This window comes from Haemorhous mexicanus, chromosome 2, assembly GCF_027477595.1.
Source record: "Haemorhous mexicanus isolate bHaeMex1 chromosome 2, bHaeMex1.pri, whole genome shotgun sequence".
Taxonomy (NCBI): Eukaryota; Metazoa; Chordata; class Aves; order Passeriformes; family Fringillidae; genus Haemorhous; species Haemorhous mexicanus.
The window spans coordinates 96,611,458-96,625,063 of NC_082342.1; the positions used below are offsets into that span (position 1 = coordinate 96,611,458).

Consider the following 13,606-nt stretch of genomic DNA (forward strand, 5'->3'; position numbering starts at 1 on the left):
CCAGGTGGCACCTCACAAATGGAAGGAAAATTCGGCATAGTGGAAAACGACTAGAAAGCAACCCTTACAGTGAGAAATATTAGAAAACCTTAGCAGAAACACCTGTCTATTCAGGCTTCTTAACATTTCCCATATGACCTTTTTTGTCTTTAATGTATTAACTTGTATCCGGTGTACTTTCTGAAACATAATTTATATAAACTTCTAATTCAATTTTAGTATTTCCTTCCTTTGTTTCTCTCCTAATACACGCACAAAACCCCCCCCAGATCAAAACAAAAAACATCATGGGATAAGCACTGTTCTTCTGTTTATTCACCACAACAAAGAACAGAACATTTTTAGAAAGCCAGGGAACCATCCCTGCTTCTGCAGGAAATGTATCCAGCAAACTCACAAAGGCCAGGTTAGAAAGGTAGAAAGTGGAGGAAGAGGAGCAGGGCCACAGAGGACAGGAGACAATGCAGCAGAGGGTAGACTTTCTGCTCAGGCCCCTCCCCCTGTCTTGGGGAGCCACTGTAAAACCATCAGGAGGAGGTGACAGTGAGGTTGAAATACCTGCCCAACGAGCAGCCAGTTTTCCATGCAGAGCAGGAACTGAATTTTCCACTTAGTGACTCCTCAGTTTAGATTATGGGAACATCTCCTCTTTGTCTTGTTTGCAAGCCTTATTAGCTCATGCACTTGGGGGAAAGGGTGGGAAAGCTTATAGTACATAGGACTGTGGAAAGAAACTTCCCTCTGGGGTATGTGGAAGAAATTACATAAACATCCTCTGAAAGATCCTTGCATTTCTCCAAGGTATGGGTGGTGACAGCTGCTACACCAATAATTTCCTATTGCTTCTACACTGCTGTATGAAAGCAGTTAGTATACATTGATCTCTGCTACAGATGAAACAAAGCAAATCTTTGGGTTCATCCAGAGACCTGAAAGTATCAAACTTCTGCATGTTTGAAATTCTGTACAGCATTTTAGGTTATATAAGTCCACTTATTTAAAACTGAAATTCAGTCTTAGAGCTTTATTATTAAACAGTTGGCCTACATGACAGTCAGGACTGTTCCCTACCTCAACTACCTCAGCGTACAAATGGACTAGAAATTCTTGCTCTCAAGGGCTGGACAGCTATTTCCATAGCAGGACTTCAACAACATTTCACAAAGAATTACTGCATTGAACAGAGCACCAAGGCAATGTCTGCAGCAATCTGTATCATAAGCAGAACCCTGGCACCACCCTACCCTAAAGCTTCCTCACCCTCAGCACAGTGACACACACACACTGCTTCAAAAGATGTGAGGTCTGGGGCACCACACAAATCCTGATCTTTTTTGGCATCCAACTCTAAACCTATGTAAGAAAGACTTGGAATTGGCTCACCCACTCATCATGGGTCACCTAGCTTAGGAACAGCCCATTGGAAATCAGACACTTAATGAGCAAGGTTGCTGCTTCCCAAGAGAAACTTTGCATTCTACATTTGCAGAGACGAGACACTTCCAACTGACTGAACCTGAGCCACCTCAAAGACTACTTCTCCATCTCTCCTGCTGCTGCTAGGAATGATTTCTTGGGGGGTGAAGGGGAGACAAGAATTCTTTCATAATCACCAGTTTCACACACTAAAAAATAAAACCAGAAAAGCAGCTAATTGAAGCAGAGAAGAGCCACCTCCTTAATGGCCTTTATAAGCTCTAGAAGACAGTCAAATAATATAGTGAAGAATATGGTATGGAAAAGGGCAGTAACAATTCACCTGGCATAGCCCTGCTGCACACCTCCTCTCCTCCTGCCCCTTATGTAGGGTAACCCACACCATTTCACTTTGATCATTAGCTACATCCTAGAGGATGCAGTGTTTCCTAGAGCAGAAGAATTTACTAGGCTATGAACAAAAACAAAAAAAAAAAAAAAAAAAAAGAAAAATCAGCTGTAACATTATCCAAAATGTAGCACCCATCCACTAAACCATAATTAGATCTAGAACAGTTTCATTTTCTTACAATTCTTGATTGCTCGTTATTGTAAAGCTTGCTTTGTTTCAGAACTGGCCAATTCATCCAAAAGAATGAAGTGGATGAATTTTAAAAAAGGCACAAAAAATATCATTTGGCATGTATCCCTAATTTTAAAACATTTAAAAGCTGCTTGATAATTTTAAAATTTGATCTTTAAATATTTTTATTTTATGACAGCTTCTTTCTCACAATCCAAAGTAAAACTAAACTTAGGGACTTAACATTTTAAACCAACACCTCTAAAGAAAAGAAAGCACACTTGTGCTTTCTCAAGTAAATGATGAAAATAGGTTGATATACGTCACATTCCTCAAAGGTCCAGTTTGAAACCCTCAGATATTGTCTCAAGGCTTTTACAGCCCAAAGTACCCAGCCTCACTGCAGAAGGTTCCTGATAAAAACAATTTAGAGATAGCAGGAACTGGATAAGATCTATAAACCAGACACAGGAGCTCTTACACTGAACTTCCTTGCATCAATTGCAAAGCAAGCCTGTAGGTTAGGTTTTAACACTGTACCTAAGCTGAATGCTGCTTTGTAAGGCTGCTGCTATTCCAGATCTTACTTAATGAGTTTTATAAAAAACTGCATTTAAATTAGTATTTAAAAGCATTTAACTGAAGAATAGCCTGGCAAATAAAAGAAGTTATAATCCTTTAGAATGTGTTACATATGTAACATTTTATAAAGTTACAGAATGTTACAAATTATATTCTGAACTTGCAATTTATCACTTCTGATACTCATGAAATTATATCTAATGTAATCATAAAGTAATTACACCCCTAAAACAAGTTGGAAGTGTTCTGAAAGCTGGACAGTAAAACCTTCCCATTAACTACACTTGCTCTGAATTAGCAAACTTTAGAATTATATTTTCTATTTTTTCAACAGAAAATTTGAGACTTGTATTTTAATTGAGGTATCAGCGGCAAAGAAACCATCTGCCAAAAAACTAAATAGAATAAAAACATATTTCCAAAAGATGGCTGCATATCCAAGTGCCTGTTGCTGTCATGGCATTTAATCCCTTAGACAGAAAACAGCAGTTTGGTGCCAAGTTCTGCCACAGATGTAGATGTATGACTAACTGAGGACAAGGATGCTGAACAAATCTGAGGACAGAACTGTCCCTAACAAAGGCAGCATTTGTGAGCACCCAGATGAAGCTCTTTGGCTACCTAGCAGACCTCCTGAGCCCTAAAGCAAACTGGCATGACATTTTGGCTCCCACTCAAACAGTGACAAAACTGACATCTTGTGGTGACACTCATTTGTGACATCTCAGTTCAGATTCGTACGAGAATCACTTTCAGCTGAGGTGTGTAACTAGACCATAAGCAATCAGTTCTTATTCCAGCAATATTTATGAGAAAAAAACCAGAAAATACAGGTGCACTCTATTTATGGTACATGGCACTGCATATGGGGCAAAAATAGGAATGCAATGATTAACAACTTCATACATTAATTCTGTAATTTCAATCAGAATTAATTTTGGCTTCAGTTTTTGTAACCTCTGTCTCTTCTGCTGAAAACACTGAAGAAGTCAGCTAGTGCTGGAAGAGCATGTCCATCACTTTTGTCTCATTGAAAAATCATCCAAAGCAGACCCAAGGAACAGGCTCACCTCAAACTCCCTGAGGTGCTGAATTTAAAGCTGGTGCCTGGTGGTGTGGAAGTCTCTGCACTGCACCTGTCTCTCCATACCCTCATCTCTGGAGACAGAGAAAAAGCTTGCCAGATCCTCCTTACTGTGTTTAACCAGTCAGCAGCCTGTACTGTGCTTCAACACAAAAGAAGGCTCTTGATGTAGGAAAATTTATTCTGTTTGATTACTGAGCCCTGTCATAGTCAGCTCAATGAACTGTAACTGGAAGGCAAAGCCCACCCAGTTCAAACTAAGGCTGGCCACTATTCATGAAGCAATACAGGAAAGAGAAGGCACTCTCTTTCCAGCAGAAGAAAATTTAAAATAAAACAGTCAGAAGTACTGTTATACAAGTGCAGCCTCTAGTGGTCTGTCCAAAATCACTGAATGCCCAATAAAAATTATTATCTTCTAAGCTCTTGGCACTAACAGCTGCATTTCACCCAACACAACTAATCCTGTTACACTCCATAGCAGCAGCACAACCTGCAAGCAAGAAGGCACCATTTGTTATTAAAGCTTATGCTTCAAATCTGATTTTGAAAACAAAAACATTTTCCCCTCCACCCCCAAAAAACAACATGCATACTATTCTACAATCTAACTAATTCTACACTGAAATTCAGTGAATAGGTATATTTTTAAATGCACATTAAAAAACCCAAAGCATTTACACCGTCTCTTTATTCTGGTTTTGATAGTTACTGCCTTCCCTTCACAGAAACAGATTTCTCTGCACAGGAAATTAAGAAAATCTGAGCTTCTGTGTTGGAGCTGAACCTGTTAGAACTTCATCATTAGACAAGGTTCAGATAAGAAATTTGATGTATTTCCCTGCCTCAACTATGCACCTTTTTTTTTCTTTTTTCTCCACATTCCAGCTAACTCTCCCTAAATCTTATCCAGGGTACCACTGATGAAAACCTTTTCTCTTTCCTTTCGTATTATGCTTACTTTTGGTCTCAGCTGTTATTAGTTCATGCCCCAAGCATTTCTAAAACACACTGTATTGCAATTTTCTCAGGACTGGGGAACCATCAGATAACCAAAATTGCATTTTAGGATCTATCAGCAAGCGGGCAAAGAAGAATTTAGATGACTTTTGGGTTGTAAGATGGCATAAATAAAGACCATCATAGGCAAATGGTTAAAATTTGCTCATGAAGCAGAAGAGATGAACAGAATCATCCAGCCAGGCAGAGTGACACCATGAAAATACATGCCTTTTGTTACTTTATAAGCATAGGCAAGAATAATTACACATGATGTTATGTCAGTGACAGAAGATCTTAAAAGCCAGATAAACAGGAGAAAAAATAATGAGAGCAACTTCAAAGAGCTTTGTCTAAGGGGCTATTAACAATTCAAAACTTCTCAATGATTGTAGGTCAGACGGCCACAAGTGGTTATGTGCAGCCCTGTGCTTGTTCTGAAAATTCCTCAGTCACCACAGGACTGTGACAGCAGCAGCTCACAGGACAGTGACAACAACAGCTCACTGCAATGCCAGCTCACAGACCAAGAACCTGCAAGGAAGATGGGCCACTACCAGAGACATCCTGGCAACAAGGCAAATGCTAACTCACTGACCAACAGGAGAGCTGCCCTCCAGCCTTGGCCCAAAAGCAACCAGAAGTCTTTAACCTGCACAGAACCAGGTCTCTTGAAATTGTGAGATACAAATCCCAACATATTTACGTGAGGAAATTCTGTCTCAAGGACTGCTTGTGTTCCTCGGCCAAATGGACAGCGCTGGTACACACCTTATTTATTAAAAAATATTTATGTCAATTTATAAATTCCAATTTATAACATCCAGGTCATACTTCTTTTATCTCCTCACTCAGATTCAGAGATATGGGCGTCAGTATCTTCCTTGATTGGTCCCTATATCTGCTCTTTATCTCCTGTGCCCCTTCAGGTCCTCAAAACAACCTCTCTTCCACTTTCAGCAATTCCTCCTTAACCATGACTGACTGGAAGACGGTAATGCTGGCTATATTCTAGTATTTATGCTGACCTTCTTTCTGCTCCAAAAAGCTTTTGCTGTTGGGGGGGAAACTGAGGGAATGTAGCCAGGGTTAAAAATAACAACTAAATTGTCCAGGCATCATCATCTGCCTGGACATCTGCTTGTACCACGTGTACTCACTGCCTCTCCATGGTACCCATCAGCCTTTTTTATGATTCATAGAATGACTTGGGTTGAAAGGGACCGTCAAGATCATCTAGTTCTGCCTGCCCAGAACTTCACAAGCTTTATCCCACCAAGGAACTAAAATCAGAGAGACCTTAATGCATTTTTGCAGGTGAAAGAAAAATTAATTTAACAAGTTGTTGCTTAACAGATCCTCTTTTAGTGTGTGAAATTAAGTAAAATAGGAGTTTTTAAGCAAGAGCTATAATTTTCTAAATGGAAAACACAGTGTGATTTTTTCAGGCCATGCAGAGCTGCTTTTAGAAGGACTGTTTGAAGAAAGACAACAACTTTGAGGACTCAGTTAGACTTAACTACAGATGGCTGAAGTAGGTCACGTTATCCTGGAGGGACAATTAAGGATAAATAGGTCAATAAAGGCAAACTCTATGTCGGTTTAAGCTCAAGTAAATTGAGCAACAGAAAGCCTGTGTGGCCCTCATTTCAGAACTACTAAGTCCAGCTCCATAAAACATTTTTACAGCTATTCAGAACTGCAATATTGAAATTATACATATTTCCAGGACACTGCCAAAATTACTAATGCTACTGCACAAAGTATTGGAACAACCTTACAGGGAATGCTGCACAATTTATCTTAGAACTGTGCCATTACAATTAATAAGGTGTTAAATTCTCTGAATTTAATACTGGACTAATCACAACCCTTGCGTGACAGTCCAGAATTTTAGTAATTAACTTTCACAAATTTACAGTGCTTAATTTACTTTGTCTTATTAGCAGACTAAATTTACCACCGGATGGTGCGTGTCATACGTACTACCCAAATCCTCTAAACCCTAAAGGTGTAAATGAGATTTAAAGACTGGAAAGGCTTTACCTGTACAGGGCTGGGCTTTAGAACAAGTTTAAGGTACTTATAAGGTGGACATTGAAACAAGTGCAAATATTTTTAAAACCAGTAAAATTCAGACTCTAAGTAACAATTTGGGCTTTGACCTTAATCTTATGAGGGTATGTATCTGACCAAAAGCTTTGGACTTCCATTTAAATTTAAGATAGAACACTCTTACTTCAAACCTAAGACCTTACATTCCCTGACTGCTTACAACAACATATGGTATTTACAACTGCTTGGCAGCTGTGCTCTGAGAAAGGAAGGGTACACACAGCGTGACAGATTTTGCTGGAAGTCCTGGGATATTCTCACTGACAAATTTGAGGGGCTGCCAAGGTAACAGCAGGGTACAGGTTCCATATCTTCAGCATGGATTGTAATCCAACAAAGAGGAGAGCAGGGAAATTAAGCACAGCTGACAGAAATAAACTCTGAAGCTGCAAAGCTGTTGCTCAGCACATCAGTATGAACTGTCAGGGCAGCTGGTTTTTGGCACTTCTTTCCCATTATGTGGTGATGTTCATCCCTGGCACTCCATAAAACAAAATTGCTGAACTCTTAGCTGGTGGTGGGCTGTGCATTCAGTTTGCAGATAAATGAGCAAACACAGGCAGTTACCCTCCGACACCGGCTCTTTGCAAGGTCTGCTGGACCCTGACACACTTACAGGCTCATAACACAGCACTACCCCAACACTGCTGCCTCTGCTTTCAGAGCACAGTGGTGGATCTACGCCAAGGAGACTGACCAGGCCCAAGCTGTGTGAGCCCTGAGCTCCTCTGTGTCCCTGACACCGAGGTTTGCTAGCTCCAGCAACAGCCATGCCACGCTGCTGCCTGTCCTTCTGGTCCCTGCCTAACCCACCTCATCATGCTTTGCTGTGCCCACACAGACCTGAGCCCACCAAAAGGCTTAGCACACACACATATTTCTCTTTCAGTTTTCCAGTGCTATCCCAAACAATGGAAAGCTGGTATAGTAAACAAGGAAACCCTTGGCAAACCCTAACTACTGAGCTTTGGAACTGTTGGACATCAACGCTTTCAGAGGTCATCTCATTCTTGTTCCATTCCTTGGACAGGATGGCTCCCTAGCTTCCTACACCACAGAGTACCAAAAACAACAGGATTTTTTAGAAGGCTACATGGTGTTCAAGCATTTGTAAACCCTCAGGAATCTCAAAGAAGGGAACACTGTCCCAGCCAGGAAACTGATGGACACCTTTCAAAACAGGAAACTGCTGAAGACGCCAAGCTAACCTGAGTTATGCTCAAGATCATGCAGTAGGACAGGACAGCATTACAAAGAGAAGCTGTACAAGGCTCTGTCACAATACAAGGAAAAAGGCCCATGTATCATACTTAATTGGCAGCATGGGACTCAAACAGGCCATCAAAAACCATTCTGAATTTTCAAATCTACACTACTTATTTCTCTTGAAAGGGATTTTGTGTTTAAGACTCAGCTTTACACTTTGAAAATAACAGCTTTCCAATCTCTTGTGACCACAAGAATCTTAGCTTGCTTTCTTTGTTCAAAGATGAGTCTATATGAGCAGAAAGAAAAGCATTAAAATTATACTCTTTTGTTCTCATAAACAGCATATTGTTTTCTAATTGCAGTAGAAACTGCTAATTAACCAGAAGCAAAACCATATGTTGAAAAATACTGTGTAGTTAAGTTTTTTTAACCACTGCAATTATCTATTAATCTCTTTTGGAGCAAGTTCTCATGCTACTATCCATGTTTGGTAAATTCATACTCCAACAATGTGTACACACTTAAGCTAACAAAATGCATTTCAGGAAACAGCTGTGATGAAGAGAAAATAATTATGAATAACACCTGCCCTCAAGGTACACTGCAAATCTTAGAAGTCAATTTACCAGAATCAATAGAAAAATGAAAAAAACTTTGAAAACACAGAACACTGAATGCTCTGAAATGCAATATTCTTCCTTCAGCCTCAGTACATGTGGGATGCAAAAGGAACATTGCACAGCTGCCTCTCCCACTATGCAGTAAGAATGATGGTGTTTGGGCTTTTACTCAGCTAAGAGAGAAGTCAACCTTGATCTGCAGGGCCTTTTTTTCCTACTGGGCTCAGCAGTCATCCCCAAAGAACTCACAGAGTGAAATAACAGGAGACATTCTCTGAAGAAAGAGAATCAGACCAACTACATGGACATTATAAAATCTCAAGATATCCCAAAAGGATGCAAGACATGGCTGACCTCTACTGAAATACAGTCGAATTTTAAGTTGTCACCTCTTACAGACACTTTATCTAGAGATATTACTGTATTCTACAACTCCATTGATAAGAACTATTAATCAATGTGGATCAATATTTACAGGTTAACTATTTGTACCATTCAGCATTTCAGTTAAACTGCTCTTCCTAGAAAGTACTGCCTTATGTACTGCCATGGATTCTCCTACTTGGGCAGCCTATGTATTTTTCTATGAGAATTCTCACCTTTTAAATAAAAATTTATCTTATATTTCAATAATAACAATGCTAATAATAAAATTATGTGCTAAAAGGAAAATCTGCTTCAGAAGCACTACGCAGATACCTTACAACATATATTTCAATGCCAAAACAGAAGTTATAAAAGCATTAGCTGCAATCTTCTGCTGTCTATCGTAGTCATCCTTAATCCATTGTTTTTCCTGACAAAGCAGCAATCTTTCTGTACACATGGTACATGACTGTTGTCACACATTATGTCAACAATCTGTACTGAATATTTTGAGATTACTACAAACCTCGTTAATCATATTTTATCCAGCCATCTACAGAACATGAATTTACCTTGCAACATTAACAACACCCACCTGAAGAATATGGTTCCGCTTTCTGCTTAATGTTATACAGTTGCACCAAGGTTAACTGAGTATCTTTAAACTGAGACGAGGTATTCCCTTTCCACTGTGTCCTTTCTTAACATCCTCACATATCAGACATTTACACATCTAAGCACATGCTAATAGCTCTACTATTTACACTGTTCCACTCCATGATCATCTAAGCTGATAGCATGCAACTTTTAATAGTTCTGTTCCTAAATGCAACATACCCCATGAGATATTTTTTGTTTCATTACTAAAGTTTACTGTGAAAAAGACGAGAGAAAGTTCACACAGAAAAACCTTGCAAAACCCAGTGTTTAGATAATACAGAACAAGGACACAGTAAGAGGTGACAAGGTCATGTTTATCTATAAAATTAGAAGGAATAAAAAGGTAGATTGAGAGGTTCCAGTTTCTCCTCTTTCAACAAACTCCTAAGCTAGCCTTCTTTCACTTGGAAAGATATCCTGAAAACCTGAAGCCACTGCTAAGATTTATTCTACCAGTAAATATACTGTTGGGTGAACTCTACTGTAGAGGACAGAAAGATCTTCTTATGAGGCTCTTAGTAGCTCCTTACTGTCATCCCCATGAAATATATTTTCCCTTAACGTGTGACTCCAGGCAGTTGGACAATGTTTGAGCTACTGCTGCCAACCTCTTGCTGTGATCTAGCATAGGGCCAAGTAGAATAAGTAGTTTTCTGAGGAACTGGGGTGGCTCCAGATGTGTCTGTGCTCTGCAGTCTGTGCTCTTAGAGAAGTCCATTTGCCCTTAGTCTGTCAGAACAGCCAAAAGACAGAGTTACCTCTCTGATAAACTAAAGGACAATAACCTGGGATAGCAGTCCATGCTTAAGAGCTGTGGGCTGCATTTCCATCCTTTCTGTAAATCTGTACTCCTTACACCTCTTTAACCAACTGACAAACTAAAAACTAACTGCCTCCACTTCCTTTAAAAGCCACTTCCAAAGCACCTAAAACAGTATCTGAACTCTAAGACAGCAGGGAAAATCCTACCTTACACCACCTTTAAGAGCATTAGAAATATCCCAGTTCAAGAAGACTGCAGCACGGCCCCTTAGGGTTATACGTGTATCAATATTTGTAACAGATCAATAGCAAAATATCTTTCACAAGGGGATGTATGCTGGCACCTGGCTAGTGTCATTTCTGTACGTTTTTATTCCCATAAACCTGTACAAGGCCTCACGAACACAGTTTTACACTATAAGCTTCTGACACTGCTACTGAAGATATCAGTCAGGAACATCATAAGCCCTTTGAGATTTTATCGATTCCAGGCACAAAAAGGTGGCAAATTTATCAATATCTTAACAGCAGCATTATTTTTACAAGATTTGAAATTGAACTGTTATCACTTTAAACCTGGAGAACTGTTATATTCACAATAGTGAATACCTTACTCTTAACATCTAGACAGCTGGCCTATCTCCTTAGTTTACAAAGAACAGTCCTCTCTTTCTAAATACCTATGAATTAAAGAAACAAGAAAATCCTAGAAGAATAGCCAGACTTAAGGAATGACCACTTCTGGCTCAATACTCCCAGAGTAATTGTTGTCAGGTAGGAGCAACTGACAAACAAACCTTCAGAAAATCTGCTCCTATCAAAGTGGTGGGCTGGGATGCACTCAGTGCTCCCCCACTGTACCAGATGCTGTTTGTTCTGATCAGAATTTCTCACATGAACCACACTCTGTGCAGCAGTTCAGTGGGCCACCATGAAGTGCACCACCAAAGACTTTCAAAAGGAGAAGCAGATGTGAATTTAGAATATAATTATTTGCAGAAACAGTACCCAAGATATGATCAAGGGATGTTTAGCACCATGCAGTTTAACCACCTCCAGGATAAACAAAGAAAATGCAAAAGCTGGCTGTGGGCTTCAGAGTTTCATTCCCTGACAAACTAGGGATTAAGAAGTTCAACCAGGAGGGGCTGGTTACATCAAATACAACTTGATGAGGGTGCACTCCATCTCCTACTTCAGATCCGTGCCAAGGGCATCTGACAGCATGGATATATACAGTTCCCTGAGGAAATCTGTCTCCAGATAAAACACCAGGCAATAAACCCCTCTCTTTGAGCCTGATAATCCAAGCACTTTCTTACCCGCTCAGGAGCCCACCTGCCAAAATGTAACAACTGAAGGTGAAGAGAAGAGTGCTGGGGGAGACTAAGCTGGAAGTCTTGCTTAGGGTGAGGCAAAAAACATGCACAGCTCTGCTGCACTGATGCATCCAGTATTGTCATGACAGAAATAGGCTGGTCAAGCACTATCACTGTTGTGTAATTCATGCTGGCTACTCCCCATCACCTCCTTCTTTTATGTGCCCAAAAGTGTGTTTTAAGAAGACTCACTCCATAATTTTCTCACAGATAAAAGTGAGGTTACCTCTAATCTCCAAACCTTTAAAGGATTATACAGAGCAACCTTACTAGGACACTGGTCAGCGTCCTCACCACTCTCAAAGCAGCTCATCTTATCCCAAACTCCAGATTTGGGTCAAGATTTCTCAAGAGATGCTTGAGTTTGTCCTCAGCCATTGCTTGTCATTCTCCTCCTCGAACTCTCTTCCTGTACACAGAGGCCTGGGAGACACTGTCAGAGAAGACTGCAGTGAAGAACTCAAGTGTTTCAGCCTCATCTTTATTGGCTGCTGCTAATTTGCTCAGTCCATTCAGCACAGATCCACATTTTCCTTGTTTATTCCTGCACCTCTAAAGCACCGGAAGTTTTTTCGAGCGGTCCGTGATGTCCCTTTTGTCTTATCCTTCAGCTCCAGGTGTGCTGTGACTTTTCTGACGCCATCCCCACATATGTGGACAATGTATCTACATTCTTCCTTTGTAGCCTGTCCCTGCTTTCACCTCCTGTTCGCTGCCTTTGTATCTCAGCTCAGTCACAAGTTCACTTTCAGAGTGGGGTCAGCCTCCTGTTACGTCCATTCACGTTCCAGGACGTGCCTTTCTTGTACTTGGAGAATGCTGTCCTTCAAAACTTGGCAGCCTTCCAGAGTAGATTTACTCTTCAGAGCTGCCTTCCTTTATATCCCACCTACTAGTTCCCTGAATAAGCCCAAAATTTCCTCTCTTGAAGTCTAGGGTATATACTTTATTCTGCTACTTGCCTTACTCACCTCCATCAGGATTTTCAGCCCACTATTTCATTCATTAACAGTCATTCAACAAAAATCATGATATTTATTGGAGAGCCCATTGGACACCCTATTGTGCCTTCAAAGAGAGTCAGAATTAATCCTTGGGCCTGCTTTGCACCATCAGACAAAGCTCTGGAAGTCTGCAGACATGACACATTCAGCTAAGCCAGGGAGCAGCTCAAGTGGTGAGGACAAACCTCTCTATGTAGATACAGACTGTTCTCTCGAGCAATATCCTGAGCAACACCCAAGAATTACCATGCTCTGCCAAAATGATACATGTGCTCAATTGAAACTCTGAATATTGCATTCTAAGATACAGTGGCATAGGAGGACAATGTCCATCATGGGACCTGTATCCATACACACCAGGAAGTAATTTTCTGATGAAATATAAATAGCAGCGCGTAATTTATCTAACAACTATCTTAGACAGCTGTCACTAACCAATGCTTACTGACACTGCACCATGAGCCTAATTTTCCTTTTCCTTAATTAAATACCAAGCCTGACTTTTAGACCACATGTCAGGGATCAAATGTGGAAAGTCCCTTAGCAGATAAAAGGTAATTTTCTTCTAGACAGGTTCTCACCTTGGAATGCTTGTCAGGTAGGTCAGAACATTCTGAAACTCTTTTTCAGGAATCTCACTGAAAGCTGGATAGTCTGGAAAGGTGATAACAGGGCAGCCATCTCCCCCTCTTCCACCTACAAAAGAAGCAGCAAATGTGTTTACATGCAAGTCTCTTTAACTAGACTGAAATTTCCCACTAATAAAATAACTGCCTTTTTTTTTTTTTTTTTTTTTTTTTTTTTTTTTTTTTTAGGGCTCATGTGTG

The 13,606-nt window shown here is 40.2% G+C and overlaps 1 protein-coding gene across 8 annotated transcripts in view; it reads right to left on the reverse strand.

The window, feature by feature from the left end:
• Nucleotides 1-13,606, reverse strand: part of MCF2L (MCF.2 cell line derived transforming sequence like) — a 145,076-nt gene that overhangs the window by 43,296 nt on the left and 88,174 nt on the right. For all 8 annotated transcript variants that reach the window (XM_059839656.1, XM_059839668.1, XM_059839659.1 and 5 more), the window contains one exon: nucleotides 13,361-13,475. In XM_059839656.1, coding sequence (XP_059695639.1) covers nucleotides 13,361-13,475 — 115 coding nt within the window. The remainder of the gene's footprint in view (nucleotides 1-13,360; nucleotides 13,476-13,606) is intronic.